We start from the raw sequence: 24494 nt of genomic DNA on the forward strand, positions 1-24494 counted from the left end.
AGGCTACACATACTTTATATGTATAGCATGTAAATGCATTGCCCATAGTGTATGTATCTCAATAAAAATGGGAAGTTGATGCGGATTTACTCAATGTAACATCTGTTAAGCAATTCTTGCCACGGAGTTGAAGGGGAAAAAAGAGTTGCGTTAAACTGGCTGGCTTGTTTAAACATTTGGGTGTGTCTCTGAAATGAGGAGGTACCGCAGGCAAATAAGCTAGCAATTGTAACCCCTCCTTCTCTAAGGCGAGACCCAACGTCTACCCATTAAAACTGATAGTATTGTTGAGTTTCAGAAGATTACTGCGGTAATAAAAGAACAACAACGATAGTCTGATATAGTGCATAACACGTACAGGGAGGATCGGTGCTAGGCAACATCTGTTTTCTTCCGTGGTTTCATCGCGGTCTTTGGATCCCGTGCGGTAAAAATAAAAAAATACAGATTGATATCCTGCGTCACGATGTATCACACTTTACGAAAATTCGTGTTTACCGACTCGCAATGCATTGGGGGCGAAAGCACGAAAAGTTTCGAAGAGTTGTTTGAGAAGTTGGATGTAAATAAAGATGGGAAAGTGGATGTTTCGGAGCTGAAGACGGGCCTGGCTGCCATGGGCTTTTCTTTGGGGAAAGGAGAAGCGCAGGTAAATCCAGTTCAACAAAATCTGCCTTTGCATTTCTTTTTGTTGGATCGCTTTCATTATACTGCAAAGACGTATTTGTATATAGTGTACAATATAAACGACATAAACATGTAAATGCTGACAGACTCTTCAGACCTTCCACTGTTGGAAATTTCCTACCAAGCAAAGTCCCCTCTCCGTATTTTACATTGCTTAACATTTGCTGTAAATGGTGTCTGAGCTGAAGAAATTAAATAAAAACCACCACAAAACTCAAATGCCGCATCCCTTGCTCGTTCACATCCTCCTGTCTGGTTTATGTAATGCACGTGCTGTTGAAGTTTGAATTAAAAAATGGCCATGGTATTATATTTAACACTCACAAAAAGAGCCACCCTAGCAACACTGATCATAACTACGGACAACCGCTACGTTTTATCATTCCCCCAACACTAAATCGTGTTTCCAATCTAAAATAAGCGATTTCCTTTTCTTGTTTAATAGAAAACGAAATTGGCACTTTAAACCGGAAGAGTGAGGTTTTATTTACGAGGTTAAGACACTCCTGTACTAATAAAACAAACCCACATTCCATTAACTTACCTAAGACAGCTGATATGAGCTGTGTCTTAAAACCTAGTGTGTTCCTAGACATCTTTTCTGTACTAAAATGCGGTCTAGGAAGGCAGCTCAGTAAATTGTAAGACATCTATAGATTTACTCGCACAACCCCACCTTACTTATAAGGAAATGCAGTGTCAAAGTTCAAACACAAGAGAATATTATGCGTGATTACACTAATATATTTGTATCTTAAAAATCATGATTTCAATGTCATGTTTTGGGTTTGACAATCTCCACAAACCTTTGTATATTTAATTCATTTATCACAGGGAATGTTTTTTTTAATTACATTTCTGCATTTAAAAATAGAGTAGCCCATGTCATTTAGAACAAAGAGCCTGGGTTGCAGAGTTCAAAGCTCAGGAATATTTCAGATAAACTCAGCTCTGTGTTGTTTATGAAAGTAGACAGATTTTTTCTTCAGATTTGTGTATAATTTGTTGATGGAGATTAGATTTGCAGGAATAACACTGACTGTATTGTGCTGCTCTTTTACAGAAAATTGTTGCCTCTGGAGACACTGATAAGGATGAGGTCCTCGACTTTGAGGAGTTTTCAAAGTATCTCAAAGAACACGAAAAAAAACTCCAACTGACCTTCAAGAGTCTGGACAAGAATAACGATGGTGTGATTTTAAGAGATAATTCAAACAAAAATGAAGAAACTCATGAAAAATAAAAGGTATATTTTGCACAACAATAACAACGTTAACTGTGTATGCAGGTTGCATTGAAGCCAAAGAGATTCAGCAGTCACTTAAAGTCCTCGGGATAAACTTGTCAGATAAAGATGCAGAGAAGATCCTCCACAGGTACTCTGAAACTCCAGTTATACCAAAAAACAAAAAGTAAAATGAAAGATCTATTCACACCAAGATGATTCACACTATTGAGTTGCTTTGCACGATACAGAACATCTGACAATACTCAAACTTTAAAAATAAGTTTTTGGTGTGGAATCTGGTTCAAATGCTGATAAATTATTGCAGATGGGGGCAGAATTTCTGATAAGTTATTGGTTTTATACGATTCTTTATTTGACAGCCTGGCATTGTGTCACAGGTTAAAGGTCATTCTAGATATAATCACTGATGCAGTATTAGCTGTGATCCCAGTCCCTTTTTAAATTCTTCCATGAATTACTCGCCCTCAAATTGTTCCAAACCTGTATACATTTCTTTGTTTGGTTGAACACAAAGAAGGATATTTGGAAAAATGTTAGCAACTGAGATTTCTGGGTCACTATTGACTACCATAGTAGAAAAAATCTATTGTATTTTTTTGTTCTGTTGAACACACAAGAAGATATTTTAGAAAAACAGTTCAGGGGCACCTTTGACAACCGTTTTATTTTTTTCTACAATGTTAGTAAATGGTGCCCCAGAAATCTCAGATGCTGACATTTTTCTAAACATCTTTCTTTGTGTTTAACAGAACAAAGAAATTTATACAGGTTTGGAACAACTTGAGGTTGAGTAATTCAGTAATTTCATTTTTGGGTAAACTATCCCTTTAATATCAAACAGAAAAAGATGATTAGCAGCATTAGATGATTTGGAGTTAAGCGACAATTGTCAATCTAATGAAAGTACATATTATGAAGGAATGCATGAAATGCATTGTCATATATCACCTAGAAAAAGTGCATATTTTTGAGAGCATAAAACTTGCATTTTTTTAATTGCAATATTAGTTTGAACAGATCGTTTTTTTGTACCCATCTGAATTTTATCTCTAAACTGACCCTGTGTCCTGCAGTATTGATGCGGATGGAACCATGTCTGTGGATTGGAATGAATGGAGAAAACATTTCCTCTTTAACCCAGCAGATGACATTCAGGAGATCATACGGTATTGGAAACACTCCACTGTAAGTTGAACACACCTACACAAACATTACATATGACCTGGGCTGGGGAGTAACGAAATACATGTAACTTAGTTATGTATATAAAATACATAATTTGAGTAACTGTATTTCACTACAGTTACTTTTAAATGGGTGGAATCAAATTATAGTTACATCCAAAAAGTATTTTAGATTACCAAAGTGATTACTTGGAATTTTTATGTCATTTATTTCATTTAAACATTAATATAAACTGTAACAGGCAATTAGTGTAAACAGCAATCTGTGATTCTCTGACAATCTGCAAAAGCATCCTATACTACAGTTATGCCTATAAATTGCATACCCCTTGCCGAATAGGCATACTTTTAATAATTTTAACAAAATAAAAGGTATCTTATAAATATATAGAAATTATAGAAATTGCATATCAATTTAATTTAGTACTGTCTTGAATAAGCTATTTCACATAATAGAAGTTTACATATACTGCAGAAGACAAACTGCCTGAATTTATACTGATTGCCACATCAAAAAATTTACATATCCATGAATCTTTATTGTCTGTCATTAACTGAATGATCAACGACTGTTTTCATGTTTTGTGATAGTTGTTTGTGAGTGTCTAGTTTAAGTAATTTTTAAGGTAATTGCGATGACTTTTTCTCACAATTCTAACTTCTTTTCTTAAAATTGTGAGACACACACTCATAATTTTGGACTATAATGTCCAATGAGGGAAAACTGTAAAACTGCTGTCGTTTAAAATAATATGCAGAGGAAAGCCAAGTCCTCTGTTTAGTGATCCCTTTGTTTTATGTACCTTAGTATTCCAAAGTATTAAGTATTTAGATTAAGTTACAAAATTTGTGTAGTCTAACAAAACACGTTACAGATGACTTTTTAAAGCATGTATTTTGTAATCTGTAGTGAAATACATTTTAAAAGTAGTCTTCCCAGCCCTGCAAATGACATGCATGCATTATCATCCGATTCTTCATACTGTATGTCCTCTAGTGCAGTGGTTCTCAAACTTTTTCGTCGTAAGGCCCCCTTTGTGTAAAGTGCATCGCTTTGCGGCCCCCCAAATAAATACTTATAATCTTAAATTTAACATTTTTATTTAAACAAAAACATATTCGGTTATACAATGCTGAAACATCAATTCTTTTGTCTGGTGGTATTATTTTTCTGATGTTTGATTGCATAAAATCTATGATCAATTTCTATATTTCATAAAATGCCACAAAATCTGTGGCCCCCTGGATCAATCTCGGGGGCCCCCCAGGGGCCACGGCCCCCAGTTTGAGAACTACTGCTCTAGTGTATTTCAATCAGGTATCGGTCATGGTTTATGATGCGGCCCAGTAATCAGCTTGGCTGGTGATTTATATATCTCTCTCAGTGGGTAAAGTGTTAATAAGTGCCGAGAGCAGGAAGGATAAGGAGTCACATAATTGATTAAGTATTACAAGTAAATAAGTAAAGTCACACGGGCTATCAATGTGCAGGTGAATTATGCTGGAACTGTAAACCATTGCAGAAACATGTTTGCATGATGAGATGAAGTAAAACATGCTTTGTATAAATTTGCCTTTCAAGTATTGAAAACCAAATGTGCTCACAAATGAATTTTCAACATATTTGGGTGAAACAGACCACCAAATAATGTGAGGAGAGAAAGGTTTAGCAGACAGCGTCACAGCCAAGTGAAGCAAGTTAATTTAAGACTGTCCTGGGATTAGCCCTAGATCTACTCATCATCTGACTGATGGAGTGATGGAAGAGGAGAGCAGGTGAAGCAGCAGGTCTGTATTGCTCTCAGACGGGCTGGCAGCAGTAGGTCATTATAGCTTTGCTGCAGGAGCAGCTGAAGGGGGAATGGCCCATTTTTGATTTTGAGGACAAAGATGTATATGTGATGGATGTAGATATGGTAGGTTCTCGGCTCTTCATTTGTTCATAGAGGTCAAAGCTATAGGCTTCATCTAATGATTTAAAGGGATAGTTCATTGATGGTGTCATCTTACATGCACAGTCTTACTCCGATTATGCGTAATAAGCTGACAACAAGTAAGGTCATGTTTCTCTTCAAATGGAAGTAACAGTAAAATAATGCATGAAAGTCCGCTTTCGAATCATGCAGTTGATATAGAAACGGCAAAATGAAAAACTATTGTTGCATTTGCAGGTACTGCGGACATGAGAAGAGATATAAAAATACAGCTTCTGACCGATTTCCCACAGCGTTTTTAATTACTAGACTATCGGTGGTGACGTCACTGTGCGCGAGAAACCTGGCAAGTCTCAAATTTCAATGTAAACGCTGTTTTCTGTGTAACCGGTTTATTGATATGCATGTAAACACGTGAAAACAGGTTTCTTTTATAAGCTGATTTCTGATAGATATCTGTTTATTTTGTGCATGTAAACGCACTCATGTATTCACCCTGATGTTGTTTAAAATCTGTATGGTTCTCTTTCTTCTGTAGAACACAAGAGAAGATATTAGGGAAATGTGTCCATACAATAAATGCAGTCCATTGTTGTTTAGTTACCAATGTTATTCAAAATATCTTCTGTTGTGTTCTGCAGAAGAAAGTCATACAGGTTTGAAATGACATGAGGGTTGAGGAAATGATGTTTGGTGGTAGAAATGTTTGTTTTGCATCTCTCTTGACCGGAAATATGTTAAATACAGGAAAGGTTTCTTGCTGAAGGTTCAATAGTTAACCAAATATATGAATGTTGTCCAGAAGATATTAAGAATAAGGCATTACCGTGTTGATATGTAATGTAATGGTGATAACATTCACTTGGATTAGGAACAAGGTAATCAAACAACTTACCTCATTGCATGTTATCATATTGTTTGCATATATGACCAACCACAAAACAGTATTAGGATGATATTTTCATATTTAAATCCAACACTAAGACAAATATGTTTTTTTGCACACAGATCACACACAGATATGAGCCTTATAAATTATGCATGACCTAATATTTGTTCACCAGGTTTTTTTTAATCACCTGAATGTTTTATTGAATGAATAGTTCACCCAAAAATGAAAATTCTGTCATCATTTACTCATCTTCATTTCATTTCCAACATGTATGAATGTTGGTAACCATACAATGGCGGTGACTTGCTTTGGTTTTGTGTCCATACAATAGAAGTGAATGGGTACCGCTGTTGTTTGGTTACCAACATTCTTCAAAATATCTTCTTTTGTGTTGTGCAGAAGAAAGAAAGTCATACAGGTTTGAAATGACAAGAGGGTGAGTAAATGATGATAAAATTTTCATTTTTGGGTGAACTGTCCCTTTAATCACTCATAACTTGCATAATAGAGGGCTTTACAGAATGCAGTACACATTGTTTTTAAAAGCATTTGGTAAGTTACTTTAACATACTGTAGAACTGACTTCACCTCTCTTGTGTATTAGGTGCTGGATATAGGTGATAGTCTAACTATTCCAGATGAGTTCACTGAGGAAGAGAAGACCACCGGCGTCTGGTGGAGGCAGCTGGTTTCTGGGGGTGTGGCTGGGGCTGTCTCTCGAACAGGCACTGCTCCTCTGGACAGAATGAAAGTCTTTATGCAGGTATAGTTTTTGCTATATTTGTCAATACCTGATTGTGTTTACATATTGTCAGTCAAACGTCAAACTAAAAGATGAAAAAACGTACCTTTCATAGGTTCATTCTTCAAAATCTAACAAAATCAGTCTGACTAGTGGGTTCAAGCAGATGATAAAAGAAGGGGGCGTGGCCTCTCTGTGGAGAGGAAATGGAGTCAACGTCATAAAAATCGCTCCAGAAACCGCAATCAAGTTCATGGGTTATGAACAGGTGAGTAAACCTTACGTGTGATAAACAGAAGTCCTAAAACCAACCTGCATGAAGACAACCATTGTAATTCTAGCAACATGTTTAACTTTTATTTACATCACATTACATTTAGGCATTTGGCACACAAAGGTAAAATGTTTAAGATGTAATTAAGTTGTCGAACAAAATGTGAAAAGTGTATGAAATTCGTGTCTACCACAGAACTTTTCAACACTTTTCTGAAAATCCATTAGCAGACAGACCCCCTGGTGAAACAACCCTGAATGACCAACAAATGGATGTCATGACAGCTCTAAATTGAATTCTTTATGAGATCCACTTTTCACATTCTGGGTGCATAATTCTGCTTGTTCAGTCTTGATGTGTCACCTTTGATCTTATATATTTTATCCAGTGTGAACATCACCATAGTATATTTGGTGGTGTTTACATTACACCATTGTCGTACGAAAACAGCGTTTTAAAACGAATCCTCGTTTATTCTGCCGTTTCCGCATGCGTTTTAGAAAAAAATCAGCGTTTACGGGGTCTCCAACATTTCCAGAAGTCTCTGTGTTTGGGGGTCAAAAACTCTGGAGTAGTGTAAACGCCAGGCGTAACCATAGCAAGAGTGTTTTAAAGGAAACCGCACTAGTATAAACGCCGTCTTAGAAACCCACGTTACCAAGAAACCCACAAACTTCCACCAAAATTGAAAACCACTTCCTCTTTTGATTTTAGCAGAACGTCCACCAATTAGATTAAACAAGCAATTTGTGTCAAGGCTTTTTGCTATCTGTGGCCAAATGCTTATAGCTGATATTTAGTATAACAGTGATTGTGTAATATTGCTGAACTGTCTTACACAAGCAGCGTGTCAATGAGACGTGTCTATTTTAACACCAGTCATTCACAGAAGAGCCGGTAATCCTCTGAGGAGGACGGACGATAACTGCAAATGAAGAGAGAACGGATTTCTGTAAAACCGTTTTAGCTTCGCTTGCATGAGCGTTTACATGTTAAATGAACCTTGCAAATGTGTTTTGGTTTTCTGTTCACAGTTTAAGAAGCTGCTTACAAAGGATGGTGAAAAAATTCAGCCGCATGAGAGGTTTATGGCTGGATCTCTGGCCGGAGCGACAGCTCAGACAGCCATCTACCCAATGGAGGTCAGAGATGAGACTCTCTCTGGGATATTCTTAGAAACATGTTATAACATCTACATACTATTACAGTGTTTATCAATTGCTAACATCCCTTTGACCAATCTGTAGTCACATTTTCAAAACTCTAACACAATTAGCAAAAAATGAAGGACTAATGTTCCAAACCCTAAATATAGTAAAAAAAACCTCTTTTTCTTCTGCAACAACAGCAGCTTACAGTAAAAGACATTATAAGAATTTTCTAAATAGTGATAATTAAAAAATAGCTGATTCCAATCTCAATCTGAGACGTAGCTAGATGTTGAACTCTTTCCATTACATGATCATGGGCTTCCAAATGCTGAAGATCATATAGATTAGAACAGACTTTTTTCCGTTATTTTGTATTATTTTTGCTATCTTTGAACCAAATGGCATGCATTTTTATTACTGACAGCAATTACATATATTGCTAATAAAGCCTTTACAGCAGTCACTTACTTTTTTGTACATTCTACTGATGATTCCTTCACTATGTTGTACTACTAATGTAATTCACAAATGTAGCTTTTGGAAAGTTTTGAAAGTTTGTGTTTTCAAGGAGATACTGGACAGAGTGTTTTGGCAGCATGAAAGTAAACTTTTTCATCATATGTTTTTTTTTCCGATTTCTCAGTTGGGTTTGAAAGTCACCAAATCCAACCTTATATCATCTAAAACATAGCCCCATATTGAAGCTGAAATTACAATATCAGCGAGAGTAATTGACAATTATGATTTTTTTATAATTGTGCATCATTTTCTCATATCTATCCATCCATCTGTATTGATCTATAATAGAAGGATGGTTAGATGAGGGATGGCTGGATGATAGATGTGTGGATATCTATCTAATATAGGCAAATGTACAAACAATTTCCCCTTTTTAGTTTATTGACAGAAAATTCCCAATGAACCCCACCCCCACATGCTTTTGCTGTAATTGTATGGTAACGTTTGCACTTCTGTCACTTTTGCTGTAATTGTATGGTAACGGTAGGTCCTAGAAAAAAATGTAAGTGTTCATTGGTAGCAGAGATGTGTATGTTGTTTGTGTAAAAATATAATTAATCAAGGTCAAATATTCTTTGAGTGTTTGAGCTAAAACCAAAAAGCGTCATTGTGCCCCGCTCTCCCCTATCTAAAATGAATCCACACAGAGTAATTGTGATACAGAAAAGAAAAAAAGACAGCACAATAGAAAAAATAATGTGTTTACAGCTGACTGAATTATTTTTAAAAAATGACTTTCATATTGTATGTTCTATACAGGTCGAACTGAAACATGACAAGTAATGCAGTTTTTGTAATGCCATTGATTGTTAGCATTTTGACAGTCTATGCATTAAGATTGACTAAGATTGATGTTTCTGTTGGATGGAAAACTAGTGCTAATGTTTTGACCGAATGACTCCATTTTTGATTTGGTGTGCTGTGTTTTGATAGAGTTGGCATATGTTGAAAAAGGCATTCAGCATTTTGAAATGTAGAGTTTGTATTTATTTAACAAAATGTGTTTTTGGCAAGAAAATGAACTATTTGGCTAATTGTGTGATATAGGTGTGTTATTGTGTTAAGAGTTTAGAAAAAGTACTTTAAGTATTGGTAAACGCTTGTTAGCAATTGAAAATAAAACCTGTAAGATCTGTCCAGTCAATGGCTGCATATGTTTGTGTGGAATGGGAGCAGATATGTCAAGCAGGATTTTGAGTTGTTTTTTTGGATTGTCTGTATTTAAGGTACTTTGAATGTAGATGGTTTACATAATATTTGTGTATTGTGTGTGTAATACTCTGTGAAGTCTATAGACGGTTTCATCGGACACACACGCCTGGCCCTAAGTCCTTGGGTCTCCAGGGCGCCATGTTGCTCAGTGTATCTGCCTGTGTTTTGGTCTAGGGCCGTTTCTCAGTATGCGTATATAAAACTCTTATTTTTTCCTGGGCAAATAGTTTTGACTGATGGCAAAGTTAAGTTTCACTTTTCTATTTTTGATTTAATGTTGTACCGGAGCGCTTCCTACTGGAGTAACGTTACTTTTGACTAAATTATTTGCTTGTTATATTCCTTGTTGTATAAACTTCCTACACTTAAGACTTAAGAACATATTTTACCTCTTTTAAATGGCAGGTGATGAAGACCAGACTTACTTTGAGGAAGACCGGTCAGTATTCCGGAATGTTTGACTGTGCCAAGAAGATTCTGAAGAAGGAAGGAGTCAAGGCCTTTTACAAAGGCTACATTCCCAACATCCTGGGCATTATTCCGTATGCAGGAATAGATTTAGCAGTGTATGAGGTGAGTACGAGTAGAAACTTTCTGGAAACTTTCTCTGGTGAAATGCCACAAGATTATATTATTAGACTAGACCAGTGGTTCTCAAACTTTTCAGATCAAGTACCACCTTTAATAAAATTTGTTTTCCCCTTATGTCCGCCATAGAAAATCACATGAATAAACACTCAAATTAATAGTAGAGCTGTGAATCTTTCTCTGTACACCTCGTCCTCCAATTCTAATGTATTATTAATAACACAAACACTTTATTTACCATCTGTTTTCAAACTAAAGAACATGTTTTTTTCCATGTTTTCAAGTTAGTCAGCAGTAATAGTGGACACAAAACACTTTTCTGTAGTGCACTGTAAACAGGGCTCTGTAAACTCTTATGGACTCTTATGGGGGATTTATTAACTTTGTGGGGACTTGCAGAAAGACTACAAACTTATATTAAAGACAAACAATCTGGAAAGAATATTTAACAGAAGATAAATAAATACACGTATACTTTAACATCAAGAGAACAGCTGTATATAACAAACAGAGACTTGCACTTTACCGCAGCAGCTTTTGTCAAAGTGGCGTGTCAAAAATAATAACAACGCAAGCTTCATTGATTTAACCTCGAGTAGATGCAGACGCGTGTTGAATTAGCACTTTACAGCATTAACAACAGCTTTAAACAGCGGTTCAAGTGCAGAAATACATAAGAAACTTAATTTGCACGCAGCTCATCGGAAGAGAGAGAGTGAGGGACTCACAAGCGCTTGTCTGCTCACGCTGTGTTTGAGCTGCCCGTCACGCGCCTGAGTTACATCGACCAATGAAAAATAAACAACAATAATTCATACAACTATTTTAAAATTGCACATAGGCCGAGATGTATTCCGTATTTATCAATCATGTAGGTGTATTAAACATTTGAAATTGTATTTAAAACACGAAATGTAAATTAATATGTAGAGTTTTTAATTTTCTGTCTTGTCACCTCACATACCACCGGAGTATCTTCAAGTACCACTAGTGGTAGGCATACCAGTTTGAGAACCACTGGACTAATATACCCAGTTGCTGAATATTTCAGCTCACTGAACCAGGCGTTACACCTTTGGGCATTGTTTGAGTTTTTCAACTTTGACATACTTTCTGTTAAAAATGTGATAGGCTTGCCTAGTTACCTTACACGGTCAGTAATGTGTCCTGTACTGGGGGCATGATTTAGCGTGGAGACAACAAAACATGACTCCAGGTGACCATTCATTCCTGTCAAAAAAAAAACATTATATGAAGGATGTTTTTTTGCACTTCAAATAAAGCAAAAATCTGACCACAATGGATCTTGGTTGTGGTCTTTCTTTGTGAGTTTTCGTCAATGAAATAATCCTTCTTTAATCCGGTAGATCTGTATGTTATTTTGTCGAGATTTGTTCTCTAAGTAGTCAGTTCTTTCGCGCAACGATTTGTTTTGTTGTAGCAGATAACTTAGAGCTTGCACTGAGAGCTGCTGCTTTTCTTCCGCCTGCCCTCAACAACTCGTTCCTCTGCTTGTCGAATTCGCTCTTTCAAATCTCCAACAATTTCTTTCAACCCCTTTACATCATTCCGCAGCTCCCTGAACTCTTGTTTAGTATCCTTGGAAAAAAATTGAAATTCTCTTGTAAATTCCGTGATTTCGTCTTTGAATGACTTGAGGAATTCGGTAACTTCTTTTCCAGCCATGTCAGCTTCTTTTCTTCGGCTTTGATTCTCTTTACTCTGTTTCCGTCTTCACTCCGGATCTTAATACCATATCAAGCTAAACATTTTAAACAAATACCTAAAAAATGATTCAAAACAATCTTAAAATCGGGGATATTCGGAATACATTTTTACCACGCCGATCTAAAGCGTGGCAGTCCACCGTAAATCACTTTTCGAAGTCGCCTATATATAATCAAATAAAGCAAAAATATTTGAAACCATACATATACATTACACTTTCAATTATAACAAGTACGGTAATACAAACATTTTCATTCTAATAAAAAATAACTCATTTCTATGAACAATGAATTGTGATTGGCATATCTGCGCTTTTCTTTCCATCGAGAGAATGCGATATTCATGCATTAATGCAGAAATATGAATAAATGTATGATTTTACTCACTCTGCAGACGCTCAAGAATGCCTGGTTGTCACGCTATGCCAAAGACACTGCCAACCCAGGACTGTTTGTTCTTCTCGGCTGCGGAACCATTTCCAGCACATGTGGCCAGTTGGCAAGCTACCCCCTCGCTCTGATCCGCACACGCATGCAGGCACAGGGTAAAGTAAATCACTACCTCTGATCTAAGCTGTTGTATGTGTTAAAAGCTAAATGATTTACTTTTGTATGTTTTATGTTTTTTGAAATGTTATGAACACTTCTTTAGCATCTATGGAGGGATCGGAGCAGGTGTCCATGACTAAGCTAGTTCGGAAGATCATAAAGAACGAAGGATTTTTTGGGCTGTACCGGGGGATCTTGCCTAACTTCATGAAAGTGATTCCAGCTGTGAGCATCAGCTATGTGGTGTATGAATATATGAGGTCTGGATTAGGCATTTCCAAATGATGCACGTCCACGTATGTGAGAGAGGAGCGTCTGTGTGTGACGTCTTGCATGTGTTTACACGCACAAATGTTATCCGCCTGTCCGTGATGAGACAACATGTTTTGCTCATCAACCAAAGTGTATTTTTCCAAAATATCAACTCTGGGGAAAAAGCCATTTTGGTGTTTTGCACTGAGATAGGTGCCCTTAAAGAATTCATGTTTACATTGATCTAAAATACTAGTTTTAGTAGAAGTTTGATCCAATTTTGTCATATTATTTGTTATAAAAACCCTAGTTCTCTATAGTTTACACATTATTTAGTTATTTGTACAAACAGTCCAGTCCAGATCCAGTCCATGGGTGTGATTTCAGTTCAGTGGGTTGACTTGAACATTTTAATGTAATTTTCAATCAAATGTTTGTCACATATTGATTCGTTTTGCACACTGTGACAAAGAGATGTGCCTTATAATTTGTTCAGAAGTACATGCAAGTTCCCTCGATTGTACACTTTGGAAATAATGTGTTGCCTTTTATCCTGAATTTGTTTGTTTAAGAAACTCTTGTTTATATTAAAGGTTGTATTTTAATAGTTTGTTGTGATGTTTTATTGCACGTTAGAGTAATAGTTTACACATCTGTCATATTAACGCAAACGTGAAGTGTCGTAAGGTCAAAAGGAAAAGCCAAACTTACCGAATCTTCGCCGGAAGCCCTCAGTAACTAGCGCAGGCTTGCAGAAAATGACCGTCATCTTAAATATTATTAAAACAAACAAAAAGGGAAATAGTATAGTAATGTTAAATGAAAAAGTCACGAACTCATTCTCGCAAAATAACCCGGGTTTGCAGATCATTCGTGGCTTGTTTGTACCGCACGCGCCTGAAGGTACGTAGCGTAGGCCTACATTCTGGATCTTTCCGGTTATGACATCACAAACGCGGCATTGTTTTGATTCAGATATGACTCCGATTCCTCAGAGGTAAACGCAGGTATGAAACAAATGTGTTAAATCTTAACCCAATGTGCTTGCCATTAGATTCGCTTGTTTGTTGTTCGCTCTGGTGCATGCAATCTTGTCATAATATATACATATTGTCAAAATAGGATCAAATAGCTTCAAATAAGTATAGTAATCAATTGTAATTACTCAAGTACTTGCATAGGCATATTAAAAGATAAATAATAGTGTCAGAATCTTATTAACACATACTTATACTGCATATGACATATTTTGCGAGGTGAAAAATACACAATAAGCATTACGTGTATAAGATTCCCTTTTTATTCAATATTCCCTTATTGAGCCCTCCACAAAGCTTTCACTGAAATACACATGCATTAAGAATGAACAGAGGACTGTCTTTCAAATCTCTCCATTTACATCAGTTGACAAAGGGAAATCTGTACAGCTACTGAATTACAAACAAAATGTGATTGTCATAGAAACAGAGTTTAGGATTGACATTCCTCTTTCTGTGTTCACCTGTGCATCAGAAGTTTACAATACACCATTCATTTTTGTTGTTGCATGACTGATCTTTGACAGTTACAAGTGTCTAACCCCGACTCAAAACAACATGACAGATCAGTTCACATGTACATAAAGCCCAGGACATCAGCCATGATAATAAAATAAAAACAAACAAAATAAAAAAGCAAAAATAAAAGTGGTCCATCCTGATACAGCAGATATATAAAACACTGACTTTTTTTGGAGCAAAACCAAACATATATTTTCATCAATATTTTCAGGTATTGAAATGATAAAAAAAGGGTTAAAACATTAAATAAAAAATAACAACTGTTTTAAAGGGACCAAACATTGCAGAATGTTAATGCTTCAAAAGAAACAGACTTTGGCAGAAAAAGAGAGCTTCAATAACAAAACACAAATTTATCTCTGTACATCCCATTAAAGTATTATTGCACCGTCGGTCTTCAGCTCATCCCTGGGGTGACTCTAGGTTACAGTGTAGAAGGTCTGCTAACTCAGTAGTTTTACAATTGCACATTAGTAGTGTTGCTGGTTCTTCTAATCCCAAACACACAATGTAAACCCATGAGAAGTTACTTTGGTTTAAAACCTGATCGCAAGTCCAAATGTCTATAACACAAATCCATAAATAACGTGCACATGAAATACGTTACGCTTAGTTGTTCAGTCTTAGCTAAACTTTTTAGGGTGAATAATGTTACGCTTTATAAGAAAACAGCAGCATCGAGTCTTGGGTCTGCTCTGTAGGACGACTCTAGAGGGCGCCGTCCATCACATCCCTGCGTAGGCCATGGGCTGGTCATCATGTGCTGATCCTGAGCATTACAACTCATGATATTCCAACCAAGAGAAGGGGCGTGTTTGCCTGGGACTCCTGAGATCTCATCTGAGTATGGGAGGACAGAAGAGGTCATTGTAATGTTGCATAAAGAATTTACAGTAACTCTGTTAGTGCATCTGATGTCTCTGTCCAGCAGAGCACAAAGTAAGAGTAGTATTTTTATACAGATATTAGACAAGTTATTACACTAAAACAACTAGGTTAGTTTCTCCCAGAAAAAGAAAAGGACAACATACAATGTGCAAATCTCAGCATCAGGAGAATTAGGATGCACATTCATACACTATAACACACAGGTTAAAGGCACACACGTATGCTCAGACAAAGCCGGTCAGAGCGGTACCTCTAGGTCGGGAAGGTAAGGAGAAGGAAAATAAAGGTGGGGGGAGAGAGGAACAGCCTAGAGAGGCAATCTTGAGTTCATTCTTCTGGAGTAACTCAGAAGACATATAGATAGAGGGAGGAGATGGAGAATACCCGGGTGAGAAAGAGTACGTGTTATAGCCTTTAATATTTGTGCCAATGTACGTTTTCTTTTGAGACACAGTACTAGGCTACACTCTACATTCTAAGCTTGTTCTACTGAAAATAACATCCTTGAGGCTGTAAAAAAAATGGGGCGAGATAAATATGATATACTGTAAATGCGCTCACCTCTAGATTCGATCGAGCTTGTTTCAGCACATCTCGTGTTCTTGAGACTGGAAAAAAAGGAACAAAGTGAATAGCAGAACAATAACCGAGAAGAGACGAGATGTAAAGTCACTCACGTTGATTGACGATGAATTGCTCCATGCCATCTTTAGTGCGATTGGAGTTTCTTAGACTCTCCTTAGATTCCCTGATAAGCATGTCTTGCTCTGAAAGCTTACGCTTCAGTAGAACAACCTCCCTTCTAAGGGACTGCTCCTGCAAACACAGACAGACAGAACTATTGATAAAAGATCCCCCTTACTGCCAATGTCACATACATATTACAACAAAAGACAGATGTGCGATGTCGTAAGTTTTTAAGATGACCTTTTTAAGCTGCTGGTCAGAAGCATCAGTGCTGGGCAGAGCTGCTCTCCAGAACATTCTCAAGAGAGAGCCCGTCTCCTCCAGAATCTGCTTTAGTGTCTTTGTGCTGGTGTGAAGGCTTCTAATATAACTCTACAAACAGAAAGAGAGAGGGTATATCACGCGATGCGAAGCAGAGTGGCCGTTACACCTCGGGGTGTGCATTATTTTCTAAGAATTCAACGGACCGTCGTCAATTATTCCTTACTTAAATTAATTAAACATGTTAAAGTTTTTTTTACAATTTGTCATCTTAATTCAGATCATGATACTGACCTCTGGCAGGTCATGTTCTGTGTTGGACTGCAACGCTGCCTCTATCTTGCGTATAACCACTTTTCCCTCCAATAGCTGTTGTTGTAGGGCACTGAAAACATCCACGTGACCGATCACATGACGTCCTGACCTGCAGGCGAAGGAGCCGTCTGGGGCCTCACCGTCAACACCTTCAGTGGCGGGTTTGGATGAGTCTAATCAGGAGGCACGTTTACACGAGGAGTTTAAAGGAAAGTTCACCAAAAAATGAAAATGTTGTCATCATTTGCTCACGATCCAACCCGTATACATTTCTTTGTTGTACTGAACACAAATTAATATATTTTCATGGAAGTTTGTAACTAACCTGTTTTGGGTCACCATTGACTCCCATAGTCGTCTTTTGTCCTCCTATGGGAGTCAGTGGTGTCCCAAAATGGCTTAGTTACAAACTTTTATCAAAATATCTTCTACAGGTTTGTAACAACTGGGCAAATGATGATTTTCATTTATGGGTGAACTATTCCTGACACCAAACCATTCATCAGTGTTCTTGAATGTTATAGAAGAGCCTTACCACTAGCAGATAACTTTGAATCTTCTGGTTCCACCGCTGGTGAGGCGGGACTTGGGAACCCTGTATCCCGAACGGGGGGAGATGGTGATTGGTCTGTAATAGATGGTGGGACCAGGATCAATGAAATATAATTTATCTTTATCAGATCATATAAACCAAACTTTACATACATGTGCATAGAGCTTTTAAACATTGTGATGAAATTACAGTCATGATAATTAGTCGTCTCACCGTGGAAGAGCTGTTTCCTGGCAAATGGGCGGGGCATAAACTGGTCCAGCCTCTCTCTCAACTGCTGCTCCAACAAGTGCATGTTAGACTCGCGCGGGTCAAAGGTCAAACTCAACCCTGAACCTTAGAAATGAGAAAAGAAAGGAAGACGCTTAACATGCACTATGTATCGTATCTCTAAGAAAAGCTTCAGTTACAGTTTTTTCTTACCTGTGTTGCTCTCAGTTGTACCACAAACTCTGTGGTACACCTGTAGCTCACACTGTAGTCCGTGCACAAGACGCTGACTCTCAGCCAACTGCTGCTGGAGAACATTCACTTCGTGCTGGAGCCTGTTTATGAATACATCCACATTGTTCAATATAGCCTGTCAATACAGCTAATGCTCATTTTAAGTGACATTATATTATCGCTGTACCTGGTGCTGTTGCCCAGGTGGTTCTGTTTGTCTCGCTTGAGCTGTAGTATTGCCTGAGCCTGATCTCTGATCTGAGCCTGCAGCTGCCTGCATTGATCCGCCCACCTGTCCGCATCCATCTCCGCCTCCTTTAATTGGCCACGACTAGACAGAACTGCCTCTCTCAGGCGCTCCATCTCTTTACTGCCATCTGGAGGTGATATATCATTGGGTGTGTTTAAAATAACATATAAGATGACGTATGACAGTGCTGCTGATAAAGGTACTTTGACATCTTACCTGTTCTGGCCTGTTGGAGTTGGATCTGCAGGGTATGATTTTCCTCCTCTAGGGCTCGAATCTCATTGGACAGCTGACTAACGGAATCAATCCCCTGGATGTAGATGTTGGTGGGTGCAGCTCCACCTGCTGGTGAAAGAGTGTGGTGCCACACAATGGGTTAGTCATAAATGTAATAATAAAATGTATTTTTGTTGTATATGTAAAAATATGACCCTTTTTTGGCAATAACACATTGTTAAAAACTTTCTCTTACCTGCGTTTCGTGCAGAAGAGGCCAGTCTCTCCTCCAGCTGTTGTCTCAGACGGTCATTGGTCTGAATAGAGTCTTCCAGTCGCCGTCGAAGTGAGCGAATCTCTCTGAGGTGCTCCTCCATCAGGTCTGAACCTACAGCATAGTGTTAAAAAATCATCTACAGATACAATTCACAGAGACCTGAATATTCAAATGACATAACATTATACAGAAATTTCGTTTCAAAGCAACTTAAAGAAAGTTAAACATCATTATGAGTGTTACAATCGTCACTGTTGAAGTACCTGTATGTCCCGACAGATATCCTGAGGAACCAGAGGACACATCTCCATACACTCCTGGTCTTAATGCTCTCGGGTCATGCATCATATCCCACATTGCACTGCTCTCTAGAAGACTCGCCCCAGATTTCATAGCAGGGCTTGCATGTTGACTGCTAAGAGGAGATTGTTCAAAACCATGATGTGACAGCAAGTGTAAACTGCTATGGTCAGGAGTGTGAGAGCCCAGTGGAAACCCACCCAGAGGTTTGACTTGAGGACCGTGATGGCCTAAAAAGGAATAAAAATATATTATTTCATTTTTATATTCATAAACAGAAACAAACAAAAGAGAATGTGAGCAAGAGTCAGATAACTAGCAGCAGGCTGAAGTTGCAAGAGCGAGCAAATTTGAATCACATTGTTCACCATCAAATTAAATCTCTTTAATATCTCAAAGGGTTGCGAACTGCAGAATTATTTATCAATTGTAACATATTAACATGATATTTAGAAATAAAATTTATACAACTATTTGAGGTTTACATGCCAAAGTGAGATTTGTGTGACTTTGCAGTAAAATACAGTTGTTTTTTTACATATGCTTGATATTACACAAAACAATTAAAGGGGTCGTATGACACGGCTGAAACAAATATTATCGTTTGTTTTAGATGTAATACAATGTGTATACACGATTTAAGGTCCAAAAATGCTGTATTTGCCCCGCCTCTCTGAAACGCTCAGATTTTTTACAAAGCTCATCGCTCTGAAAAGCGAGGTGTGCTATGATTGGCCAGTTAACCAGTGCGTAGTGATTGATCGAAGGCTGCAAGCGTGTGACGGAAATGTAACGTCTCTTACCATATTTGGAACATCAGGTTCCAAAGCAATTGTACTGACAGGTACGCCCACCTTACTTGCGTATACATTTGGGCGGTCTTAGTCAAGTCATACCACGAACTGACGTAGATTTGTGGGGGTGTGGTTACACGAGGCGTTTCAGGCAGGTCCTGGTGAGCATTCGCTTTTAGATAGAATGCATCTTTTGTTCTGACACGTCAATTTTACATGTCTAATACATGCATGGACAACATATAACTTCAAAGACACAGAAAACACGTATTTGCGCCATATGACCCCTTTAAAGAGATAATTCATCCAAAAATAACAATTCCGTCATTAATTCATTCAAAACCTATATATCTCTCTTTCTTCTGTGGAACACAAAAATATATTTTGTCTCAAAGGTTTCGAGTCCATACAATGGAAGTCAATGGGGGCCAATGTTGTTTGGTTACCAACGTTCTTCAAAATATCTTTTTTTTGTGTGTTCTGCAGAAGAAACTAAGTCATACATGTTTGAAATGATATGAGGGTGAATAAATGATGGAAGATTTTTCTTTTTGGGATGACTCTTTAAACTTCACTTCTTGTTAAAACACCACAAAGTCACAATCAAAGTGTTGTGAATTTTCAGATAACCTCTGTGAAACCTCGCCATCATGCACACAAATGTGTTTCACTGCAAAAACAGTTCATCAAAAACAAACTCATTTACAGTGTTAGTCATTCTGAGCTCCACACACTCAAATGCACGCTCACTGTTTGCAAGCTGCCTCTGGAGCGTTTGAAGCTCTTGATGAACCTCTGCCAGTGAGAAACCCCCACCGTAGTGGTGACGGATTCTCAAGGGATGAGTATGAGGGTCAAACACAGGTGGACAGGAAATTTGAGTGGGGAGGTTGAGGAGACAGTGGGGAGAAGAGGAGAAAGAAAGGGAGGTGGACACAGGTCCAGTCGAAAGGCCTGATGGGAGAAGACAGAAGATGGGAGAGCTACAGATTTTTCATTGCATGAGAAGTTCAGAAACTAGAGCTGGTCTGAAACGCCCGAAAAGAAAATCATTTACTTAAGAAATTAAGATATTTAGTTATACAATTGCTTTATATGTTTATGAGTGATGCTTAAAAGGGACGTTTGTATAAACTGTGAGTAATCTGTGATTTGATGACCTCACTCTGTTCCAACTGTACCTGTCTGTGCTTGGGTTTCCATTGGCCTGTGTGGTGTGCAATGCATACTGGGACAAGTGCTGGATGACTGACGGCTGTGAGAGGAAGTAATGGATGGAGCATTGGATGGATGTAATGAAGCTTGGCCTCTATGACTATGTGAGTCTGAAAAAGAAACAGTTGGAGGATGAAAATATGAATGTTGGTTGTGATGCTAACCTGAAAATAGATGAACAAAAAAAGAATAAAAACACAAAATTAAACCTGTGGCACTCCTTGTTGCGCCCTCTTGACCATATTCACTGGCACCATCCAGTTCAGAGCACAACTCTAGATCCTCATTGGTTGAGCCGTGGTCATCTGACACAAACGAGGTCCTGTCTGATTGGTCGGTGGCCTCGGACAGGGCATTGCTGCTGACGGGTGTGTCGGATCGTGGCTGTTGCTGGTCGAGGTTAGATCGCAGCGACTCGATGAGTTTGTCTTTCTGTTGTAGCTCCTTACTCAACCTGAGAAAACACACATGACACAAATGCAACATTATGATAAAGCTGACATTGAAAGGTGATTTTTCATAAAATGTGTCTTAACTATTAACTAAAATAAGTTCCTTAATTCAAAAATATTAACTTTTTAGTCACCAAGTAATTCATAATAAGCCCCATGGTAACTTACATAAATATAATTACTCAACTTTCACTCTCATTTACAAGGCACACAAAAGCATTATTTATTAATATTCATTACAAAAACAACCATTAAACTGATATGTGTTCTGATAAGTGAATAAATGTAATTGTCAACAATTGTAATTGGAAAGAATGGCTTCCGCAGAAACAAATGTGGGCACAATAATCAGTGACATTTACTCACTCACTTATTTCTAAACTCGCTGCACCTGGATACACCCGAGGTTGTACATAAATGCAAATGTGTACCTTAGTCTGTGTTTGGCACATGTTCACAGTGCATCCAGCGTGCAGTGCATTAGTCTAATTTTGTACCCAAAAGCTGGATTAATTAGGAGGACCTGTTTTTGTTCTGTCTGAGCTGAGGCCAGAACACACACAGCAATAGTGTCTCATCTGACTCACATGTGCTTTTCCCAACTCATTTCTCTTTCACTAACACATGCAACATCAGCAGCTACAGTCAAAATGTGTGACAATCTGAGATTTCCTTCATTTAATTTAAAATTAAAGGAGCAGTGTGGAGATTTTAGCAGCATCTGGTGGTGAAGTTGTGAATTGCAACCAATGGCTCACTCCACCCCTCCCTTTCGAAGCACTACGGTGGCTGACACAGAACTAAGATGTCGTCACGTAATCACTACTTTGTCGAAGGAGAAACCGTATTTACGAAACGTGCTCTGTAGAGCAGTTTGTCTGTTTAGGGCTACTATAGAAACAACAGAACGCTTCATTAGGTTCTTTATACAGATCTGAAGACATATTGCATTTCTGTCAATAGATCCTCCAAAAAATGACACACAGCACATTTAAGAAAGGGTATGATGCGAAATGAATAAAGATGTAACATTATGCGCTCTGGTGTCTTATTGTAAAGTGTTACCGACATTTTTATATATGAATTCATAATTATGAATTAATCGTAATATTTGACAGCATTAAAGTCAATGTGGCAGTGACCATGTTAGGCCAGATTTTGAAACACAACATGTTCTTCTCAACATGTACATTCTCAAATCGATAAAAATGTATTTATCTCAGCATGTATTCGCAACTTGGAAAATATAGAAGACAAGCATTTTGTTTAGCAGTTTTAGACATTTAGAATTTTGGATTATAACAATTATCCAACAAATCATAAAAAATCGACATAATTTACCGTACACTATACACAAATAATCTGCTCCTCCTTCTATTCCACACACAGCAATTAATACAACTTTCCCAGGAGTTTGTTGTCTTAAATACTAAAAACTCTACTTGTAACATCCTTATTGACTTTACAAAACGCTTACTTCTCCATCTGTCTGTGTAGCGTTCTTCTTTCCCTTTCTGTTTGTTTCTTTAAAATTGCCAGTTCTCTCTTCTGCACCTGCCATTCCCACAGTGAGAAGGAGTAGAGCGACTCACGGTACAGGGGGCTGTTTTTGGACACCATGGACCTCCACAGCGGGGCCATGGTCCCACGTCCCACCTGACTCCCTGCACTCTACCGTGACTCGGTTATAGCCACTTCATCTTGACTCGCTGTACTCACGGACAACTGGGGAACGCAGAGCAGCAGGTCGGGGGCCGCCGAACCGGCCGCCGTTGTAGTGTCTGTCAGCTGCGTCTCCGTGGTAACTGGACCGTGATCATTCGCGTGATGAAAACTGGGGGTTTGCCCATGTGGTGGGGGAGGAGTCGGGAATCTCCAGCAGGCAATCGGACAGAGAGCAACGCAAATCCCTAGATTACACAAACCGCTGATGCCCAAAGAGATCTGTTATTCCCAGCCCTAACAAAGAGTTTTACATACACATACGTAATAAATAACCTGTAGCAACTGTTGTGATATCCAGCATGGTTTTGACTGAAGTTCTTCTCCTTTTTAGGATGACAAGAATAATCCAACACCCTTGTGAGGAGTAAAGAAATAGTAAAGAAACATAAAACACTGCTGTTGAATGTTCAGGGTGTTCTTTCTTTTTAGAAACCAGTCCCTTTGGACTCAAAAGAGGAAAAGGCTAATCAAAGTGTCTTCCTGAAACGTAACGTCCTTCCCCACGAGCTCCTAAACACAGCAAACTACTGTGAAGAGCGTGTCTGGGTCCTTGCCGTCGGGCTGATGTGTTCCTCTATGCATAAATGAGGGACTTCAGTCAAAAGAGAAACATCCATCCTCCGGTTATTAAACACAAAGCATGTTCAACCTTTTACAAGCTTATGAAAGCAGTCAAGAAAAAAATCTAAAAAGAAACAAATATAGAACATGTCTGTACTGTTGGATTTCTAAATAAATTTTAAGCCATATACTATTACAGGTCTAAACAAAAACAGTTACGTTTAATATTTATATACTGGTCAAATTAAAAATATTCTAAATATTCTAAAAACATCCTTATTGTTAATGAAAGTTAAATATGAAAGAAAATAATTAAATAAAAGTTAAAAGTATAATAAAAATAAAATAAATTAAAAATATTTCTGATGAGGCACAGATACATCCTTTTGTACTATATCATATCCATTCAATGTACGAATGGCAACATGCATACAAAAACAAAACAAAAAAACGGGGGAATCCTCTTCCACGTGCTGAGATTCCGTGTACCTCCTGTTTTGGCGTTCAGTCACAATTTTCTTTCACATGGTCTGTCACGCTGTCCGCTCCTTCTTCCATCCTTTCTTCTTACTCTCTCTTTCTCCCATGTGCCTCTCTTCTCTCTTCAGCTGCCTCTGACCCATTTTACTCCTAAAGTTGTATTAACTTAACCTGATTAGCGTTGAAGTCAACACCCAACCCAAAGCCCTGTGCTCACAGCTCGGCGAACAACCATGTGATGCCTCTGTCCCAGGGAAAACGTTCACGGCAGGACAGAAAAACACATTAAACCAATGCAAATCTCCTCCGTTTTTCACTCAATTACAAGCTCTGGCTAAATGAGCCGACGGGTGACAAAATAAGGTTAAGTCCAGCCATGCATCTGGTTGGCCATCTGTGCACTTGTTCTCTCTCGCTTTTCGTCTTACGAACGCTGCGTTCTCTCAGAGAAAAACAGAGACGTTTTTCCAGAAGGAGATTTGGAATCGTGGTTGCCAGATTGTGACCTTACATTATGATGGAGATGCATGTGTAAATAAGGAATGGGGTGGCGACGT

The 24494-nt window shown here is 38.1% G+C and overlaps 2 protein-coding genes across 13 annotated transcripts in view; one reads left to right on the plus strand and one right to left on the minus strand.

The window, feature by feature from the left end:
- The first annotated feature begins 234 nt into the window (after window positions 1-234).
- Window positions 235-13567, plus strand: slc25a24 (solute carrier family 25 member 24). The gene is made up of 10 exons (XM_057353486.1): window positions 235-649; window positions 1751-1877; window positions 1976-2063; window positions 3010-3121; window positions 6551-6709; window positions 6804-6956; window positions 7997-8104; window positions 10250-10417; window positions 12554-12704; window positions 12812-13567. The coding sequence occupies exons 1-10, from the start codon at window positions 467-469 to the stop codon at window positions 12991-12993; spliced, it is 1431 nt and encodes a 476-aa protein (XP_057209469.1). The 5' UTR covers window positions 235-466; the 3' UTR covers window positions 12994-13567.
- A 676-nt stretch (window positions 13568-14243) lies between these two features.
- Window positions 14244-24494, minus strand: part of pde4dip (phosphodiesterase 4D interacting protein) — a 59773-nt gene continuing 49522 nt past the window's right edge. For 6 of the 12 annotated variants that reach the window (XM_057352445.1, XM_057352446.1, XM_057352441.1 and 3 more), the window contains 16 exons: window positions 20929-21173; window positions 20686-20829; window positions 20255-20458; window positions 18674-18940; window positions 18390-18521; window positions 18134-18262; window positions 17855-18044; window positions 17647-17768; window positions 17437-17559; window positions 17206-17298; window positions 16650-16843; window positions 16335-16466; window positions 16085-16223; window positions 15969-16015; window positions 15658-15742; window positions 14244-15359 (listed from right to left, as the gene is read on the minus strand). In XM_057352445.1, coding sequence (XP_057208428.1) covers window positions 15178-15359; window positions 15658-15742; window positions 15969-16015; window positions 16085-16223; window positions 16335-16466; window positions 16650-16843; window positions 17206-17298; window positions 17437-17559; window positions 17647-17768; window positions 17855-18044; window positions 18134-18262; window positions 18390-18521; window positions 18674-18940; window positions 20255-20458; window positions 20686-20829; window positions 20929-21173 — 2428 coding nt within the window. In that variant the 3' untranslated portion in view covers window positions 14244-15177. The remainder of the gene's footprint in view (window positions 15360-15657; window positions 15743-15968; window positions 16016-16084; window positions 16224-16334; window positions 16467-16649; window positions 16844-17205; window positions 17299-17436; window positions 17560-17646; window positions 17769-17854; window positions 18045-18133; window positions 18263-18389; window positions 18522-18673; window positions 18941-20254; window positions 20459-20685; window positions 20830-20928; window positions 21174-24494) is intronic. The other 6 variants (XM_057352438.1, XM_057352436.1, XM_057352440.1 and 3 more) reach the window with 5 other exon arrangements.

Source organism: Triplophysa rosa, linkage group LG15, assembly GCF_024868665.1.
Source record: "Triplophysa rosa linkage group LG15, Trosa_1v2, whole genome shotgun sequence".
In the NCBI taxonomy this organism is placed as follows: Eukaryota; Metazoa; Chordata; class Actinopteri; order Cypriniformes; family Nemacheilidae; genus Triplophysa; species Triplophysa rosa.